Source organism: Perognathus longimembris, chromosome 13 (genome assembly GCF_023159225.1).
Source record: "Perognathus longimembris pacificus isolate PPM17 chromosome 13, ASM2315922v1, whole genome shotgun sequence".
In the NCBI taxonomy this organism is placed as follows: Eukaryota; Metazoa; Chordata; class Mammalia; order Rodentia; family Heteromyidae; genus Perognathus; species Perognathus longimembris.
Window position 1 is genome coordinate 24486610 of NC_063173.1, and position 21018 is coordinate 24507627.

The window sequence follows — 21018 nt, forward strand, 5'->3', positions numbered from 1 at the left end:
TTGGGGGCCACCTCTGAGCTTTTTTTGCTCAAGGTTGGTGCTCTATCACTTGAGTCACTCTTCCACTTCCAACTCTTTGGTAATTATTGGAGATAAGAGTCTTACTGACTTTCCTGCCCAGGCTGGCTTTGAACCATGATCCTAAGATCCCAGCTTCCTGAGTAGGTAGGATTATAGGTGTGAGCCACTGGTGCCAGACAAGGAACATCATTAAAGAATTGTCCCATGTAATTAATCAGTTATAGTCACATATAACCAGAAGACAAAATGTTAGATTTTCTTAAAGCAAACTTCTAGAAAGATCAGAAATTACTTTTTTTAATTTTTTTTGTTTTTTTGCCAGTCCTGGACCTTGAACTCAGGGCCTGAGCACTGCCCCTGGCTTCTTTTTGCTCAAGGCTAGCACTCTGCCACTTGAGCCACAGCGCCACTTCGGGCTGTTTTCTATATATGTGATGCTGGGGAATTGAACCCAGGGCTTCATGTATACGAGTCAAGCACTCTTGCCACTAGGTTATGTTCCCAGCCCCAGGACCTTGCACTCTTGCATGGCTTTTTTCTTCAAGGTTGATGCTCTGCCACTTGAGCCACACCTCCACTTGGGGAGGACTTTGATGACTTGTAGAAAGTAGGGTAAGGAAACTAGGCTGTGTTATCTTTTTAGGCTGCTATAATGGAATATCATAAAGTAGGTTTGTTTTGTTTTGACCAAACAACAGAAATTTATTTTGCAGAGTTCCAGAGGCAGGGAAATCCAAGGTGGTAGTGCTGGCAGTTTGGTGTTTGGGGAAAGGTTACTACCTAATTTACAAACAGCCTGATTCATAAGGCAATGGGACAAGACTCTTCTTTCTCTGGCTTCTTTTGTAAGGGTATTTATCCGATTTATGAGGGCTCTGTCACAGAGCCTCTCAAAGGCTGCACATTCTAAGGCCATCACCTTGTGGCAAAAACTAAAATGGAAAGAGAAGTGGAGTGGATTTTTTTTTTTTTTCCAGTTGTAGGGCTTGAATTTAGGGCCTGGGAGCTGTCTCTGAGCTTTTTTGCTCAAAGCTAGTGCCTCTACCACATTGAGCCACAGTGCTATTTCCAGTCTTCTGGTAGTTAACTGGAGTGTCTCACGAACTTTTCTGCCTGGACTGGCTTTGAATCACTATCCTCAGATCGCAACCTCCTGAGTAGCTTAGGGTTACAGGCGTGAGCCACCAGCACTGGCGAACATATGTTTAACATGAACAAAGCATTCCAGCAAAACAAAAGTGGGAACAGTCACAAATTAATCAAAGTCTAATAATTTCTTTTGCAAACACAATTAGCTCTTCTTATTTCATTAAACCTCAGATGTGTAATATATAAATCTGAATTTTATACATTATCTTAACTCAAGCAAATTCAAATTTAAAACATATCTACAGAGGAAAAATGCTTTTCAAACTGCACTCTGACTTATCTGTAGGTCTCAAAATCAACTTAGGGAGTCTAAACCAATATCTGTTTTTAAGTGGGATGGAATAGAAGAGAAATACCAGAACTAGAAATAACTAGAAAGTTATGTATATACAGTATTGTGATAAGAAACATACTTTCAACAGTGAATGGGGTAAAAAATTTTAAATAAAATAAAATCTTTCTTAGATCATCAAATTATCTCCATGAAATGAATAAGACAACTAGATTTCGTTATTAATACATAAGAATCAGGCTAGATGCCAGAGGCTCACACTTGTAATCCTAGCTACTCAGGAGGCTGAGAGCAGAGGATCATGGTTCAGGAAAGTCTGTAAGATTTTTATCTGCACTAAAGTACAAAAAAAAAAAAAATCTGGAAATGGAACTGTGGCTCAAGTGGCAGGGTACTAGCCTTGAGCTAGGTATAGACCCTAGGCCAAGTTCAAGCTCCAGGACTGGCACCAAAAAAGTAAAAAAAAAAAAAAAAAAATCAAGAATCAGCTATAGAGGTTTTAAGTACAATAAGGAAACCTCCAAGATGTCCCTGTCTTATCCCTTGGGATCTATGATTTGTTACCTTACTTAGCAAAGTGACTCTGCAGATGTGATTTAAATGACTCTGACATGGGAAAATTACCTAGTACTCAGAGTAGGTCTAATCTAATCACACTGGTCCTTAAAAGCAGAGAATATGCCAGGCATTGGTGAATCTTGCCTGTAATCCTAGCTACTCAGGAGGCTGAGATCGGAGAATTATGGTTCTAAGTCAGCTTGGATACACAAAACCAAGAGACTGTTATCTCCAATTAACCACTAAAAAAGTCAGAGGCAGAGCTGTGGCTCATGTGGTAGAACCTCAGCCTTAAGCAGAAAATATAAGGTTGTGAGTTCAAGCCCCAATACCAGCATGCAAATGCATTAAACAAAGAGTCTTTCTCATCTATAATGAGAGAGAAAACTTAAAACAGAAGAATGGTTATAGACATGAAGTACTGCTGGTTTTGAAAAGACAAAGGTGATTGAAAGCAAGGAATGTAGGTAAAGAAGTTAGGGAGAAGATTCGCCCCAAGAGTCTCTAGAAAGGAGGCTGACAGAAAGACCTGCTGACACCTTGATTTTAGTCCAAACTTCTGAGTCATACACTTATGTGACTCTAGACTGCAGAACTGTAAGACAATAAGTATATATGTGTATGTGTGTGTGTATATTTTTTATTTTATGTATATTTTTTGCCAGTCCTGGGGCTTGAACTCAGGGCCTGAGCACTGTCCCTGGCTTCTTTTTGCTCAAGGCTAACACTCTACCACTTGAGCCACAGCGCCACTTCTGGCTTTTTCCATTGACGTGGTGCTGAGGAATCGAACCCAGGATTTCATATATGCTAGGCTAACACGCTCTTCTGCTAAGCCACATTCCCAACCCCTAAATTTATATATTTTTAAGGCACAAAATTTGAAATAGTTTATTCCAATAATAAACAAAACTAACATTAAAATATACTTAAATTTCCTCAAAAACCATAAATAGTCACAGGTAGTTAAACAGCAGACATAAAAGAATAATAAATTAATCATTTTTCAGGTTTCCAGAGCCAAATAATAATCACTCAAACAATGCAAGAAAAGACTACATATCATTCTTACCATATGTGTCCATGGAGTATCTGAAATGTGGGAAAAATGTATTTACATTCTTCAGTTCTTCTACAGTTAGATCCCTAAACTTGTACTGAAAAAAGAAAATAAGGAATAAAATCTACTATGAACAACAAAATAATTATACCTAAGTTATATTTAGGCCCTAGAGCTTTATAAACAAAAAGAGTATTTGATTTAATCCTTTAAACCAGTACCTAAAGTAAGGTTTACAACTGTCCTGTTTCACAGAAGAAAAAAAATACAGAAAATCTAGCTAATTAGCTGAGCAAGTAAAGTAATGAAGCTCAAGCTCAAACCCCAGGACCTGGGCCTTTCATTGCTAAAATAAACTGCCTCTAAATACCCTTAAAAGACAGGACAAGATGAATCACTCCCCTCACCACTACTAAAGATCCAATTCTCTTTTCAGAATACCTCATTCACTCAAGAACCTTGACTTTACCAACCCATACTCATGGTCTTGCAACTTGGGTTTCGTTTTTTTTTTTGCCAGTCGTGGTACTTGAACTCAGGTCTGAGCATTGTCCCTGGCTTCTTTTTGCTCAAGGCTAGCACTCTACCACTTGAGCCACAGCGCCACTTCCGGCTTTTTCTATATATATGTAGTGCTGAGGAATCAAACTCAGGGCTTCATGTATACGAGCTGAGCACTCTACCACTAGGCCACATTCCCAGCCCCGCAACTTGGGTTTCAAAAGGAAACAAAACGGGGCTGGGGATATAGCCAAGTGGCAAGAGTGCCTGCCTCGGATACACGAGGCCCTAGGTTCGATTCCCCAGCACCACATATACAGAAAATGGCCAGAAGCGGCGCTGTGGCTCAAGTGGCAGAGTGCTAGCCTTGAGCGGGAAGAAGCCAGGGACAGTCAGGCCCTGAGTCCAAGGCCCAGGACTGGCCAAAAAAAAAAAAAAAAAAAAAAAAAAAAAAAAAGGAAACAAAACCATGCACATGCTGAGCACCAGTGGTTCACACCTATAATCATAGTTCAAAACCAGATGGGGCAGCAAAGTCTGTGAAACTTTTTTTTTTTTTTTTTTTTTGCAGTCCTGGGGCTTGAACTCAGGGCCTGGGCACTGTCCCTGAGCTTCTTTGGTCCAAGGCTAGCACTCCACCACTTGAGCCACAGTACCATTTTTGGCTTCTTCTGTTTATGTGGTACTAAGGAATCTGAACCCAGAGCTTCATGCACGCTGTGGAGCTGTGGCTCAAGAGGTAGAGGGCTATCCTTAAGCAAAAAAGCTAAGAGAATGTGCCCAGGGCCCATAGTTCAAGTCCAGGTTTGGTTTGCCTTGAATTGAAGCTCCAATACACACACATACACACACACACACACACACACACACACACACCCATTGGTGGGATGGGAATTGTGCGGATGGGTGATAGGAAAGCCCTCCCCCACTACACACTGGTGGGGTGGGAACTATGCAGGTAGGGGTGATGGGAAAGCCTGGACTAAGAGGCAGGTAGCGTTTCCTTAGAAACTCAAGCTAGCTGAATCCCAGAAATGTAGGTCAGACATCTGGGTCAACAACCCCAATCTTTAACCTACCAATATGGAGAGGCAATCACCTGTGTTTTCAAGCTCTACATTCATTTCTAAATCTACTCTGCTCTTTCAGTTGGTGATTTAGTACCGACTCGGTCAGGCACAGTGCTGTTAAATACAAAAGCAACAGCAGTCACTACCTTCAAAAAGAGCTCACAGGGGGCTGGGGATATAGCCTAGTGGCAAGAGTGCCTGCCTCGGATACACGAGGCCCTAGGTTCGATTCCCCAGCACCACATATACAGAAAACGGCCAGAAGTGGCGCTGTGGCTCAAGTGGCAGAGTGCTAGCCTTGAGCGGGAAGAAGCCAGGGACAGTGCTCAGGCCCTGAGTCCAAGGCCCAGGACTGGCCAAAAAAAAAAAAAAAAAAAAAAAAGAGCTCACAGCAGGAGTAAGGTTGGTAAATGATCACCTCCCGAAAGTGACCGTGCAGATATGTCTGAAAGCAGGTTCAAGTCTTCTAAGGAGTGTCTCAGAGTCCAGTGAGAGGCTGAGAAAAACACTCGGTCCTAGCTAGACTCCGGTGGCTCACGCCAGTAATACCGACTAAAACCGACTACTCTGGAGGCTGGGATGGCGGTTCGCAGATTGTGGTTCGAGGCCAATCCGGGCGGAAAAAGTCCGTGACACTTAAGTGGTAGAGCACTAGCCTGGAGCAAAAAATAGCTCAGGACCAGTGCCCAGGCCCTGAGTCCAAGCCCCAGGATTGACAGATTCACGGACACACCTGGGACGGTCACACCTGGCCCATTCTAAGAAAAAAAGGCGTGGGCACGGAGACGGCAGGTGCTGGGAGGGAGCTGTTAGCGACCCGTGTGAAGGCCGTGGCGGGCGGAAGCTGGGGACGTCCGGGCTGTGGGCCTAACCAGAGCCTGGGCCGGGCCTGGGCAGTGAAGGGGAGGCCTGGCCGCCGCGCGGCCTCTTCGCGGGACCTCTCCCCTCAGCCGGCCTCCGCTTCAGGCCGAGGAGCGTGAGGAGGAGGCAGCCCAACCTCCCAACCCCAGGGCCCTAGAGCCCCCGGACCCAGCCCAGCCTCCAGATCGCACCTTGCCAAGCAGCCGCCTCACACCTTCGCAGTCGAACTCCATCACTAGGCAAGTTCTGGAGTCAGACCCCCAGACCCCAGACCAGAAACTTTCTTCCGGAACAGCTCCTGGACGGAAGCCACCGAGGGCCAAACGCAGGCGCGGCACGAAACCCCGCCCCTTTCCCCGGACCAGAAATTCCTGCGGCGTCCCACGTACGCACGCTTGCGGGCCGCTAGCATCCAGCCCCAGCGAGCTACAGGTGACTTGGAGGCACCGTTCGAAATGCGTTGGCAATCCCACCTCTGTCCAACTGGAAGGAAACTCGACATCCTGAAGAGAGGAATGGCAAGGACCTGTGTAGTAGCAGTAAAGGGGGTAGAAGCTATACGCAGATTTCTAGAAAGATGTATTAACTTTAGCATAGTGCGGGGGGGGGGGGGGGGGGGAGCCATAAACTTTGGTTGTATTTGGGGAGCAAAGCTATATGGGAAACAGGATCAAGAGGAACCTTTTCACCTAAAAAGACAGTTGTATAAAGATGATGCCCAGTGGTGGGCTTGTAGGGTTTTGTTGTTTCTAAGGAGAGTTGTAACAGTTGGTGTTTGATTGGGCCTGGTGTAGACGCTCAAGTGCTGATCCCAGCTATAGATAGGCAATAGGTAGGATCCCAGTCCCCAGTCCCGTAGGCCAGGACAAAAACCAAAGACTACTATTTGAAAAGTAACTTAAAAAGAAAAAAGGACAATAAAAATTAAAAAAAAAAAGAAAAAGAAAAAGGCTGATGGAGTGGCTTAAGTGGTACAGAGTCTGCCTAGAGTGCATAGGACCTTGAGTTTAAACCCCACTACCACCAGCTGTTGGTGGCTAACAAATGAAACATGTGTGGGTTAGTTTTGTGGAAAAGGTCATCTGGAGAAAGGCAGCGATTAAAAGGTAAAGCATATGGTAATTTTGTTTGGTCTCTTGACTTATGGAGCTAGCTATTTACCTTACTCCGTGTCCATGGGGTTAAGAAGGTGTAAGAGCTCCCATTAAGTTGGTCCTTCAAGAGGGTGATTGTATTTATAGAAAGAGCCAAAGGGGGCCAGGGATGTGGCTTTTTGGTAGAGTTCTTGCCTAGCATGCATGAATCCCTGGGTTTGATTCTTCAGTACCACATAAACAGAAAAAGCCCAAGTGGCACCATGGCTCATGTGATAAAACACTAGCCTTGAGCAAAAAGAAGAGACAGTGCCCAGGCCCTGAGTTCAAGTCCCAGGACTGGCCCAAAAAAAGCCAAAGGCAGTGATGCCGTTACTCAGTTGGAAGAAACTAAAACTACTGGAAGGCACATTTATTTATTCCCTAAAACTTGTTGATGATCCACTTTGTTTTCCTAGGTCTGAGAATACAGTATTGAACAAAAAAGGCAAAAATAACTGTTCTTATCCTAGACTGTCACTCTTAGAAGAGGGAGGGCAAAACAGTAAACTTAGTAAGTGAAATATTTAGCCTGTTGGAAGGTTATAGAAATACAGCTGTGTTCTGCTCTAAGCTACTCCATATTGTTTAGTAAACAACAGTAGCTTTCAGGCTGTGTGTTGCCCTGAGTGACTCCATTTTATAAAATGACACTTTGTTCCATTCTGAATGCAAATACTGATGCAAATGAATTTACCTCTTGTTTTTGCAAGTCAACACTTGCCATCTGTCCATCCCAAACCATGAAACAATTAAATAATGTTTATGCAAATAAATAGTGTCACCTATGAACTAACAAAATAAAATTAGGAACACATGGGGATATCATAACCATAGCAGATAAAGGAGGCCAATGTAATTAGCACAGCAGACCAGGGGATGCTTCAACCCTCTCACCTGGATCATGTAAAAGAAGGGTCATCTAACATTGGAATTCAGGTGGCTTTTTCCTGTGCGTGTGCATCAAGGATGAAAAAGTCATGAACTTCCCTATGAACTCTCAACTCTTGCCTCCAGAGCTGTCTATCAGCAGGGCTTCAGCTCAGCATGATTTCCCTACTTAACCCACTCAGTCAATGTGGAACCTGCTCTGTGTTTTGACACCTCTGTACCACAACTCCATTACTTGAGGTTATGTTAGACAATTACTTTGAGTTAACTGCATTGGTATCAGCTATCTGCCCTTGCATTTAGTAAGATCTCTTTGAACCCCACATCTGCTTTAGCCCACTTTTTGCAACCTATGCTATATTATGTGGAGTGCAATATGTGATCTTGGAATTAAAGTACCTGTGATTATAAGTCACTTTGGCTACCAGATGGAATCAGTAGTACTTGGAGAATTATTACCAACAAAATTGATGTAGCTTCTTGTCACTCAACAAATTCTAACATTGTGGAAAGACATAGACATGTTTGGCTAGTTTCTGACAGCTCATGATATATTCTGAAGATTTTTTTTTTTTTAAGATTAAGGGGATCAGAGCAGGTTTTAGAGCTGAGAGAGTAAGTGCACCAATTAAATAGCAACCACAGCAAGATTCTGAGACAGGCCCATGATTGGAGAGGCTCAAACAAGGAGGAGGAGGCCAGAGGAAAATGAACAAAGAAGTGGAAATAGGAGCAAATGCAGAGAAAGAAACAAAGGGATAGTTTAAAAAAGGTTTCTTCCAGGGAGGTGAGGGAAAATGAGGGAAAGAGTAACAAGTTGGATAAGAAATGTGCTCACACCTTATGTATGAAACTATAACCCCTCTACTTCTCTTTGACAATAGAGAAAACAATGATTTTAAAAAAGTGATTCTTCCAGTGTGTTTTTCAAAACTACACCCCCAGCATTTCCTAGAACTTATTTTAAAAAAGCAGATTAAAAAATATTGGCAAGGGCTGGGGATATAGCCTAGTGGCAAGAGTGCCTGCCTCGGATACACAAGGCCCTAAGTTCGATTCCCCAGCACCACATATACAGAAAACGGCCAGAAGCGGCGCTGTGGCTCAAGTGGCAGATTGCTAGCCTTGAGCGGGAAGAAGCCAGGGACAGTGCTCAGGCCCTGAGTCCAAGGCCCAGGACTGGCCAAAAAAAAACAACAAAAAAAAATATTGGCAAAACTGTATGTTTATTGCTTGCGGCTTGGTGTTTTGAGATATATGTACATTGTATAATAACTAAGTTGAGCCAATTGACATAGAAATGTAGATCCTAATATCTCACACTGGACTTATTCTTTCAGAAACTCTGGAGATGGGCCCAGCAGTTTGTTCTTGTCATTTATTTTTTGTGTGATGGATAGAAATAAGGGTGCCAGTACTCAGTCACTGTGTTACACTGTGTTAATTTTTTTTCTTCTTCTTTTTTTTTTTTTGCCAATGCTGGAGCTTGAACTCAGGGCCTGGGCACTGTCCCTGAGCTTCTTTTGTTCAAGGCTAGCACTCTACCACTTGAGCCACAGTGCCAATCCTGGATTTTTCTGTTTATGTGGTACTAAGGAACAAACTCAGGGCTTCATGCATTCTTGGCAAGCCCTCTGCCACTAAACCACATTCCCAGCCACTCTTAATCTGTCTTAACCAGTCTTTCAGGTGATTCACAGGCAATGAAGTCAGAGCTGAGTGTGACACCATGTAGATAATTTGAAGGACTTTGTTGTGAGTAACCTTCAGCTTCAAACTGGAATAATAAGCTCATTTAAAAAATTACATGAACACATTTAGACTTAACAAATTGTTATTCTTTATAGTGAGGGAACTGGTACTCTTACCATTGGGACAACTCAGTAAGTGAGTGTTAAGTATTAGAATCCTATTAAAGGACTTAGTTGAGTTCTAAGGAAACAGGGCTTCACTTTGGATTGTGTGCTGTCACAAAGCGGACATATTGGTGGCTAAAATAGCTATACATATTGTTGCTGTATATAAGCTTTGAGCCAGGAATGTAGCACATTGTTCTCATTCCAGCACTAAGGAAGCTAAGGCAAGAGGATAATGATAAGGCCAGCCAACTCTTCAGCTACATTGTAAGACTCTGTTTAAAAAAACAAGACTAGGACTGGGAATATGGTCTAGTGGCAAGAGTGCTTGCATCCAATACATGAAGCCCTGGGTTCCGTTCCCCAGCACCACATATATAGAAAATGGCCAGAAGTGGCGCTGTGGCTCAAGTGGCAGAGTGCTAGCCTTGAGCAAAAAGCCAGGGACAGTGCTCAGGCCCAGAGTCCAAGCCCCAGGACTGGCCAAAAAAAACAACCCAAAAACCAAAAAACAAGACTAAAGAGTGAAGGTATAATTGATCAAAGAAGCCACAGTCACATTAGCAGAGAGAGGGAGATATTTGGTATTTTATGCCTTGTACAGTGACCTTGATCTTACCTCTGTTTAGACAGAATTACACAGTGCCCCAGTTGTTTCTCACTTTCTTAGTCAGAGTAACCTTGTTGTGTGAGATTGTGTGTGTCCAACAGAAGAACCTGCATCTAACAACACTGAGCTCAAGCTATGTCAGGTATCTCCCTGAACTCAGGACTTGATTATTTTCCTTTCTCAGGCTATTATTGTGAAAAAAAGAATCTAGGAGAAGAGGATAAGGGAAAGTGATGGAGGTAAGTGAAGATGATTTGGAATACATTTGTGAAAATGTCACGATGAATTCTTCCTTTTTATAGAGAAAATATGCTAATAAAATAGGAAGAAAAGAAGGAGAAGCCACTGGAAGGTTTGGAACGGAAGAGTGATGTGAGTCCTCTGATGATGGAGACTGAACCCAGGACCTTTTGCATGTTAGGTGAGCATTCTCCCATTGAACTACATCCTCAGTACTTGTGATTGAGTGTTAAAAAGAATGACTCTAAATGCAGTGTAATAAAGAGATGGTAGGGCTTAATGTGAGGCAGGAACAAAAGCTGGGAGAAAGGTAGGACATGGTCAGAGGAAGACTAGGGAGCAAAGTTGAAAGATAATATGTCTATTAAATATACCTTACCCAAATCTGAGAAACCTTGGAAACAGGAGAACATATGGGGGTTCCAAGATCTAACAGAAATTACTTTGTTAGCAAGAAATCTATTAATAAAGGAAAAGGTATGAAGTTAGCAGTTTGACCAGAATAAGTTCTATCTTTTATGAAAGAGACTCACAGAATAAGCCTTCCATCCAAACCACCAGTTCTAAGCATTATAAATACTTTTTTTTTTTTTTTTTTTTTTTGCCAGTCCTGGGGTTTGGGACTCAGGGATTGAGCACTGTCCCTGGCTTCTTTTTGCTCAAGGCTAGCACTCTGCCACTTGAGACACAGTGCCACTTCTGGCTTTTTCTATGTATGTGGGGCTGGGGAATCGAACCCAAGGTTTCATTTATGTGATGCAAGCACTCTACCAGTAGGCCATATTCCCAGCCCTATAAATACGTTTTGCAAAAAAACCCAAAAAAACTTTTTGCACAAGTGTGTGTGTGTGTGTGTGTGTGTGTGTGTGTGTGTGTGTGTTAGGTACATCACTAAGAGTTTATGAGGGGCTGGGAATATGGCCTAGTGGCAAGAGTGCTTACCTCCTACACATGAAGCTCTCGGTTCGATTCCCCAGCACCACATATATGGAAAACGGCCAGAAGGAGCGCTGTGGCTCAGGTGGCAGAGTGCTAGCCTTGAGCGGGAAGAAGCCAGGGAAGGTGGTCAGGCCCTGAGTCCAAGGCCCAGGACTGGCCAAAAAAAAAGAGTTTATGAGCTTTATCTTAACCTTTATGAAACCTTATTGATAGAATTATTACCTGTTAAATTTACCTGTTTCCATGTTTCTGAGATCCTGTTCAAGGTGTATTAATGACAGGGCAAAGAAAAGTCTATAAAACTATATATACTTATTTTAACATGTGTACTTGCTTAAAAATACACTTGAATGTGTGGGCTGGCATAGTGGTTCAAATTGTAGAGCACCTGTCCAGCAAGCATGAAGCCCTGAATTCAAACCCCATGTAGTACAACTGGCTCCATCTTACAGATTGAAAAAACAAAGACTCAGAAAGCTTATACTATTGTAGGTAGGTAGTATCAGAAATCATTTTCCTAGCATATATGTTATATTGCCTCTCACTATGTATGAAATTGTGATAAAACTTTGTGAACAGCAATTTAAAATATTTGCTTACTGTGATAAGGGTACTAGGATTTGATCTCTAGCATTGACTGCAAAGAATGAATAAGTTAGACATAGGTGGCTCACCTCTATAAAACTAGCTACTCAGGAGGATGAGATCTAAGCATTGAAATTCACAGCTAGCCTGGTCAGAAAAATCCAAGAGACTCTTATCTCCATTTAACCAACAGAATACTGGAACTGGAGGCATGGCTCAAGTGTAGAGCACTAACCATGAACAAAAAAGCTGCGTAAGAGTGAGAAAATAATTGAGGAAGTCAGAATTCTGTGTCTATTGGTATTTATTAACCAAAAGAAGGTGTGTAATGCAAATGCTTTCATGACATCTAGTGTGGCAACTTTTTTCTCTCGAAACAGATGTAAACTAACCAGGGTGAAACATTCGCTCTTTCCCCAAGCACCATGCTTAACTCATAATTCAGTGCCTGGTTGTTCTGAATTGTATTGGATACCTGTCTACTTCCACCTGTTCCCAAAGACCTGAGGTCCTGGAGGATAAGGGTAACATCCCATTCATCTCTGTTGCTAATGCCATGTGTTCTTGAACCTGTGCATTTATTCATTCTGTTAATATTTAAAAAATGGGATACAAAGAGGATGTGAATAGAAAATTTGCTGAATGAATAACAATGTAAGTATAAGGTGACCAAAGCCTTAGAGGGAAGAAGATAAAGTATATTGATTCTTTGCTTTGTCTGGGTTTTACACTTTTTTTTTTTTTGGCCAGTCCTGGGCCTTGGACTCAGGGCCTGAGCACCATCCCTGGCTTCTTCCTGCTCAAGGCTAGCACTCTGCCACCTGAGCCACAGCGCCCCTTCTGGCTGTTTTCCATATATGTGGTGCTGGGGAATCGAACCGAGAGCTTCATGTGTAGGAGGCAAGCGCTCTTGCCACTAGGCCATATTCCCAGCCCCATGGGTTTTACACTTTTAAGAAAATCTTTTGGGAGATATAGGCTTGCCTTAAAAAAAGGTCATATTCCTATGTATATAGTCCATTTTGTGTGTGTGTGTGTGTGCGTGCGCGCGCGCGCGCACGCACACACACACACCATTCCTGGGGCTTGAATTCAGGACCTGGACACTGTCTCTGAGATTTTCTGCTCAAGGATAGTACCCTGCTACTTGAGCCACTTTTGGTGGTTAATTGGAAATAAGAATACTAACGACTTTCCTGCTTGTGCTGGCTTGGATCCTGGATCCTCAGATCTCAGTTTCCTTATTAGCTAGGATTACAGGCCACCAGCACCTGGCAGAAACAGGAATTAAAAAAAATATTTTCTGGGGCTGGGGATATGGCCTAGTGGCAAGAGTGCTTGCCTCGTATACATGAGGCCCTGGGTTCAATTCCCCAGCACCACATATACAGAAAATGGCCAGAAGGGGCGCTGTGGCTCAAATGGCAGAGTGCTAGCCTTGAGCAAAAAGAAGCCAGGGACAGTGCTCAGGCCCTGAGTCCAAGCCACAGGACTGGCCAAAAATATATATATATATATTTTTTTCTAAATTATCATTAAGTTGTTGTTTAGAGAGGTTTTAATTCAACTAATCAGTTTATAAGTACAATATATCTAGCTCAATGTCACCCCCTCCATTGTTTTCCCGTCTCTCCTAACTCCTGCCCTCAAGTTACATAGTTCCATTTTCACATGTGTACACTGAATGTGACTGTACTTTCCCACCTTGTCTCCATTCTTTGCTCCCTCCCCTTACCAGTCCTTCCCTGGAAAAATGTGTTTCAGCTTTCCAAAACAAGAAATTTTGTGTATACTCTGTAGCTTTGTTTAATGCTGTAGAGGAACTTGTTTAAAATTACAGCTTGTTTCTTGGTATTCTGCTTCTGGTCTGTGCATACTAGTTGTTGCTTTCAGGTTTTGCCTATATCACATGCTCTACTAAGGGATGAAAATGGTTATTGAAAATACCAGGCACAGATCTATGCCTCCTAGATGGATGTAGCATATTGTTAGTTTTTTTTTTTTTAGTTGACCATGAATTGGCGTATTCTGTAGGTTATCCCGCCCATCCACAAACATTCTTTTTTCAATTTTTAAAATGTTTTATAAATTTATTTTATTGTTATTAGAGGGATTGCAATTACATGAATCAGGTAATGAGTACATTTCCTTTTTTTTGGCCAGTCCTGGGGCTTGAACTCAGGGCCTGAGCACTGCCCCTGGCTTCTTTTTGCTCAAGGCTAGCACTCTACCTCTTGAGCCACAGCACCACTTCCAGCCTTTTCTTTTTTTTTTGTTTTTTTGTTTTTTGGCCAGTCCTGGGCCTTGGACTCAGGGCCTGAGCACTGTCCCTGGCTTCTTCCCGCTCAAGGCTAGCACTCTGCCACTTGAGCCACAGCGCCGCTTCTGGCCGTTTTCTATATATGTGGTGCTGGGGAATCGAACCTAGGGCCTCGTGTATCCGAGGCAGGCACTCTTGCCACTAGGCTATATCCCCAGCCCCACTTCCAGCCTTTTCTATATGTGTGGTGCTGAGGAATTGAACCCAGGGTTTCATACATGCTAGGCAAGCACTCTACCACTAGGCCACATTTCCAGCCTGTACATTCCCTTTTGTACAGTGTCTTCCATTCTCTCTTTCTCTCCTAGTCCCTTCCTCCTGTCTCTACCCACAAGTTTTATAGTCAGTCTCATCAGTGTCCAGTGAGCTCCACTGCTGCACTTTTTTATCCTTTTTTCCCTCAAGTTCTGTACCTTCCCCCAACCCTTCTGAAGATGTGCTTTTTTTTTTTTTTTAAATTGGACAATCCTGGGCTTGAATGCAGGGCCTGGGCACTGTCCCTGAGCTGCTTTTGCTCAAGGAAAGCACTCCACCACTTGAGCCATAGTGCCACTTCTGACTTTTTCTGTGTATGTGGTACTGAGGAATCAAACCTAGGGCTTCATGCATGCTAGGCAAGCACTCTACCACTAAGCCACATTCCTAGCCCCTGAAGATGTACTCTTGAATACACCATACATAAGGTAAAGAGGATAGAGTCATCAAAAACTAAAAAAAAAGGATAAAAGAAGGTCTCTTGTTTCCATATCTTGGAGTTCATTTCAGTATGTATATTATTGTTATTGTTGTTGCTGTTGTTGTTGTTATTGCCAGTCCTGTGGCTTGAACTTAGGGCCTGGGCACTGTCTCTGAGCTGCTTTTGCTCAAGGCTAGCACTCTACCATTTGAGCCACAGCACCACTTCCAGCTTTTTCTGTGTATGTGGTACTGAGGAATTGAACCCAGGGCTTCATGCATGCAAGGCCAGCACTCTTGCCACTAGGCCACATTTCCAGCCCACATACATTTTTTTTTTTTTTTTGGCCAGTCCTAGGCCGTGAACTCAGGGCCTGAGCACTGTCCCTGGCTTCTTTTTTGCTCAAGACCTCAGTTCACAGTTCACCTGAGTTCACGGCCTAGGACTGGCCAAAAAAAAAAAAAAAAAAAAGAACTCAGGGTCAGCATGCAGGCCCTGAGTTCAAGGCCCATGACCAAAAGGGGAGGGGATAGAAAGGAAGAAAAGAATTAACACTAATTCCCATTATTATTTTTTTTTTTTGCCCATCCTGGAGCTTGAACTCAGGGCCTGAGCACTGTCCCTGGCTTCTTTTTGCTCAAGGCTCTCTTCCAACTTGAGCCACAGCGCCATTTCTGGCTTTTTCTAAATATGTGGTGCCGAGGAATCGAACCCAGGGCTTCATGTATATGAGGCAAGCACTCTACCACTAGGCCATATTCCCCACCCTACCAGGGATGTTTAATGTGGTTATCAAATCATGTTGAGAATTCCTTCAAGATGTGAGGGAAAGGGTTGTAGGGACAAACAGAAGTAATCACTTTCCTAGGACTGATAGTACCCTCATTGCTGTCATAGACCTAGCAACACAACTTTCCAAATTTTTTTTCTTTTGGTGCTAGTACTTGATCTCAGGGCCATAGCTCTGTTTCCGGTTTTTGTGTGTTTTTTTTTTTGCAGTTGTTAATTGGAGATGGATCTCACAAGCTTTCTTAACCTGGCTGGCTTTGAACTACATGTATCCCTAGATCTCAGGCTCCTGAGTAGTTAGGATTACTGGCATGAGTCACCAGTACCCCTGGCCTTGTCTTTGATCTTAAGACCTCAACTTCTTACAGATAACTGGGACCAAAGTCTTGACCTGGTCTGGAGCATCAGTGGTTTCCTCTAGTGCAAGTCACAATCTCTTCACCTGGTTTTCTCAGTGAAATGGGATTAGTAAGAGTACTTACCTCATAGTGTTTCTATGAGATAAGGTATACACAGAGCTCAGTTTGCTACATTCAGCTACTGTTCTGGGGCCAGTATCTCCAGGGTGTTGTGAATCTGGGCCATATGATCAATGATGTCATAATGCCCCAGTAGACGCCAGCTTCTCCATTAGGTAGTTTCGGAGCCAAGGAATGGAACTGACATGTGACACCTCTATCAACTGAAAGTTTCATGAACACACTCCTTTGTCAAGATCTTGGTGAATAGTGTCTCACTGTGCAATTGTATCTTTAGATATTATTTTACTTTTTATTATGATTGTGCTTGGATGGATGCTTTTTGTTGGACTTACATGTTACATGGGTACATTTCCAGAGTTGATGGTAAGTAATGGCCTTATGTATGATTCACTGGTGGTCCATTCTGGCTCTGCCTCACCCTCTCATGGGAATTCTTACCAACTGGGAAAGATTGTTGAGATCTCAGCGCTAATTGGAAGTCAGGATATGATAGACACAAAGTTGAGACGTATTTCTTTTAAATCTTCAACTCCTCTCCTTTCTCTTCCCCTCCTTCTCTTGGATCCACAACTTGTTTCAAGGCAGTATAGAATTTATAAGGGGTCCATTAGAGACTGCCTGAGTTTTGAGTTTCAAGTTGAGGCGTTGCTGTTAGGAAGGGGAATTGGGACTGGGGGCACCTTTGATCAGTCACCACACAGAGGCACTGATCAAGAGCCAACAAATGTTGACACCCCTTCCTTTAATTTTCTTTCATTCAGCCTCCGACTCTGAAGTGGAAAGAGAGGTGGCTTGTTCAGAAGAGCAAGGCACGATGGAAGAGCCAGGCTTGGGAAGAAGAGCGGCCCCGGTGAGTGGGTAATCTGCTCTGTTGGGCTAGGTTCCTAATTTCCAGAGAACTCTGCAGTAACCCTGGAGATTCTATTCTCTTGGAAAATGTAGTCAACGGTGAAAGGGTAAATGATAAGTGTATGGAGGGCAAAGAGTGGAGGAGAACTGAGGATAGAAGGCCAAGGTTCAAATGTCTGTTAACACTGCCTTGTAATTGTTCTCTTTGAAGACTTCCCATTTTCTCTTCACATACCAGCACATTTGAAAAAAATTTTGTTAGTGTATATTAATGGTACAAAACAATGGATTTCATAGGGACATTTTCATGCATGCATGTAACCTACTTTGATCATATACTCGCCTCCCATTATCCTCTTATGTCCCTCTTCCCGTCTTCCTTTTGTTCCCTTCTTCCTAGATGTGGGGTTTTCTTTGCTTTAGGTTTATTTGGATAGTCTCAAGTTTTTGTCCACAATCCTATCTACAGCTTTCCTGGTAGCTGGGTTTATAGATATGCCCACCAGGTTCAACTTACTGTGATGGGGTTTTGGTAATTTTTTGCCTCACCTGGCCTATAACTGCTATCATCTAATTCTCTTGACTCCTGAGTAGCTGGGATTACAGGCATGTCACCATACCTACTCTCTCTTTATTTTTTATGCCTAGCCTTGGCTTGAACTCAGGGCCTGGGCACTGTACCTGAGCTCTTCTGCTTAAGGCTAGTGCTCTACCACTTGAGCCACAGCTCCACTTCTGGCTTTTTTTTTGGGGGGGGGGGTAGTTAATTGTAGGTAAGAGTCTCATGGACTTTTTTGCCCAGGTTGGCTTCTTCAGAGTTCAGCCTTCTGAATCGTTAGGATTACAAAATGTGAACCATCCGTGCCTAGCATGCACACTCTTTCGACTTTTTAATGACCCTTTTGGCAGATTGTGAAATGAGTTAACATGAACTTGAGTTCAAGCCCTTATTTTGTTACTTGCTAGCTCTGTGATCCAGTAACTATGCCTTAGATTCTTCATCTATGCAATGAGCGCTGAGTTATCTTATTGTTTTTGTGAAGATTATATTTGGGAATTTAAGGTATTTTATGCCAAGCTTGGCAGTTAGTATTTAGTTAACTACTGCCTTAACAGCTAGCTGAACAAAGATTTAACTGATGACAGTGACCTGAAGCACCTAATACTACACAACCAGCTCATTGGTATAGGTGGAATGCACACACATCCTCTCACATGCATTTCACTAGACCAGCCTGCCTCTAGGTAACATCACAGTATCCTTCAGCAAACATTGAGCTGCTTGTATCCCACTCATTTCATTTAGACTTGTGTTTGTGTTTCAGAGCAGTTCCATTGTTAAAGAAACTTAATAGTTTTAACAACATTCTGATTACTTGCGTATTAGTGTTTTGGGAAAGCTCCTGAAGAAGGTAGAAGTATCAAACCTAAGTCCCAGGTGTACTAAAGTAGGAAACAATGGTTGGTCTTTTAAAATTTCCATCTGTGCAATGATTTCTTTGAGCTTTGGTCTAAAGCCAGACTTTTGTGAGTGTGGTGTGTGGTGTGTGGTGATGTGGATAGGAGAACGGTACTTAGTTGTTTACTGAATACTATTATGAGATCCTGATCAAATCATTTAAACTAGTTTGTTTCTTCCCCTGTGAAATGAGTACAGAAATCAGTCATCTTTCTTCTCTTTCCAGAGAGGTTATGGAGTGTCTTGTTCTGCATAAGGTTTTGTCATTTTAAATTACAAATGCAAGATGTTCCCTCTTTAACAGCACAAATAGAATAAAGCCTACTACGGACAGTCTTAGCTAGACAGTTCAATAAATCTAGAGTGGGCTTATTTTTCCCCATAGCTATTTTTTAATGTATCATTACTTAAAGCCAATAAACATTTTGGCTTGCAATACATTATTAAGGATGTGATTCTAGCTAGGTCCCAGTCATCAAGAAAGATTCTCTTTAGTAAGATTTTAGCCACAGCACTCTTGGCATCCTGGTCAACCATCTCATTACTGCTCACCCTGGGGCTCCAGTGTCATAGGCAAATGTCACAATTGATGTCTGAGCCCTGCCCCCAAAATGGCCATGAAGAGCCATTTTAGTTCAGACTAGACCACAAGGGTCCTTTCTCAGGAACTGTCATGCTGGGCCACCCACCATCTGGTCTCTAATGAAGAGAGCTCAATTCCCAGGACTTAAGAGATAGAACACCACACCTTTCCAAATCACCCACTTCTCCTGCACACACCACCAGCTGAGTAAGAAATCCCACAATGATTGTCGTCTTATGGATGCTTCTCATTGCAGGAACAATGTGGAAGGGATATAAATATCCCCCAGGAGGGGTAAGTGTACTTTTAACTTCTTTATACCTACTTTAAAATGTATAAAAATTCCCCTCCGGTAACTTTAGAAAACACTCTCGTGTATTAAAGTTATTGTAGTTTATCTACATCTATTCTTTACTCAGAAATGGGAAGATTCCTACATTCAGGTGTTTTCTTATACCTATTTTTTCTTTATTTTGTAATTTATTAATTAAACAAAATTTTTTGAGGTGTTGTGCAAAAAGGGTACAGTTACATAGTAGGGCAGTGTGTACATTTCTTGTGATATCTTACACCCTGTTTTTCTTTCCCTTCCCTAGGTCACGTAGACATATATACAATACACAATGTACCAAGAACATATACAGTAGCCACATGGCCTACGTCTTATACCTGTTTTTAAGAAGTTCTTTATGTAAAGGAAATATTTCTAACCCATGGTCAAAGGTTTCTGGCTACAGTAAAGTAGTTCATTGTGCTAACCAGATGTTTTTAAATGTTTAGCCATTTATGCCATTTTCGGAATCAGTTCATTTCAGCAACCCAACCTAAAGCTCTTCTTCAGTAAATTCTTGTTTGTTAAAGGGTTGGAGGGACAATCACTAGATCCACCTAATAAACTTTTTTCCCCTCAGACTCCTCTGGAAATAAGCAAGGATGATCCTGGTGAAGTCATGCAGCTCTGAAGCTCACCTGAATAACTGTACAGTTCCTGTTGTTGGTTTCACATAAAATAATTGCACATTACTTTGTCAGTTCATGTATAGTCACTGTACTTTTGAAGATGAACACATAGCTCCTTGTAGGGAAATAGATTCTTTCTGTTGCAGGCTCTAAGGCTGGCATTTAAAGCTACTCTGTGTAAAGAGTCGAGGAGCATGAACCCAGGACTTCGGTACTGTCCCAAGACACAGCTCCACTTCCAGCTTTTTGGTGATTACTGGAGATGTCACAGACTTTCCTGCCCCAACTGGCCTTGAATTGCAATCCTGTCATCTCAGCCTCCTACATAGCTATGATCTTTGGAGGTGTTATCCCTGTAGCCTTTTCATAGGTATTACTAAGAATCCAGAGCTTTCCCCATGTGGGGAAAGGTCCTCATTTTAATATTGGGGCCAGACAGTAAAGTATAAGTTAATTCTTACAATTACCTTCTAAAGCTGGGAAGTCTCATTTACAAAGGAGCAAAATTGAGGCCAAGAGGCCTTAAATATCTTGCCAGCATACAGCCCTGGGTCATAGTCAAGATTAAAACCTGGGCTTTCTCCAATGCATGCCTTTATGTGCCATGGCAAGAATCAGTCAGATTTGAGGAAATGGGATGTCCACAATTAGGCTGCCTAAATGTTTCTGTTACCTGAAAGATGAGGTCCAGTGTTTGTTTGTTTGTTTTTAAAAACCACACCATGTATAAAAACAAGCTAATTGTGCCTATGATGAATGAACTGAGGTATGAAACCAGAGTTGGGAGCCCAAATAAAAACCTATGAAATTAATGAATAGGGTTTCTAAACCCTGGGATCTTAATAAGCCCTCTAAAGATGGCTTTAGCTTGAGGATCCCCTCTCTGTCACACACACACACACACACACAGTGAGTGGGAGCTTGAGGGTGACAATTGTTCACAAAAAATGTACCTTTCCCCTCATTAGCACATCTTTTTTTTTTTTTGCCAGTCCTGGGGCTTGGACTCTGGGCCTGAGCACCGTCCCTGGCTTCTTTTTGCTCAAGGCTAGCACTCTACCACTTGAGACACAGCGCCACTTCCAGCCTTTTCTGTGTATGTGGTGCTGAGGAATCAAACCCAGGGCTTCATGT

General features: G+C 42.5%; 2 protein-coding genes across 5 annotated transcripts in view; one reads left to right on the top strand and one right to left on the bottom strand.

The window, feature by feature from the left end:
- The window catches only part of Uevld (UEV and lactate/malate dehyrogenase domains), a 41827-nt gene extending 35990 nt beyond the window's left edge, over positions 1–5837 (bottom strand). Inside the window, exons 1-2 of one of the 3 annotated variants that reach the window (XR_007213069.1) lie at positions 5704–5827; positions 3093–3177 (exon numbers count right to left, since the gene is read on the bottom strand). Coding sequence is in view for 1 of the 3 variants with exons in the window: in XM_048361506.1 (XP_048217463.1) it covers positions 3093–3177; positions 5704–5745 (127 nt within the window). In the remaining 2 variants the exon portion in view is untranslated. Of the gene's footprint in view, positions 1–3092; positions 3178–5703 lie in introns of those variants that run through there. The other 2 variants (XM_048361506.1, XM_048361507.1) reach the window with 2 other exon arrangements.
- Positions 5838–10309: 4472 nt separating this feature from the next.
- On the top strand, positions 10310–20038 carry Spty2d1os (SPTY2D1 opposite strand). Of its 2 annotated transcripts, XM_048361514.1 has the most exons (4): positions 16328–16396; positions 16795–16883; positions 19181–19218; positions 19836–20038. In XM_048361514.1, exons 1-3 carry the CDS (start codon positions 16328–16330, stop codon positions 19200–19202), a joined length of 180 nt encoding a protein of 59 aa, XP_048217471.1. In that variant the 3' UTR covers positions 19203–19218; positions 19836–20038. The 2 variants fall into 2 exon arrangements, 1 of the variants encoding a protein (XP_048217471.1); XR_007213071.1 differs by lacking the exons at positions 16328–16396; positions 19181–19218; positions 19836–20038 and adding an exon at positions 10310–10423 and having other exon boundaries at positions 16795–16878.
- Positions 20039–21018: the final 980 nt, after the last annotated feature.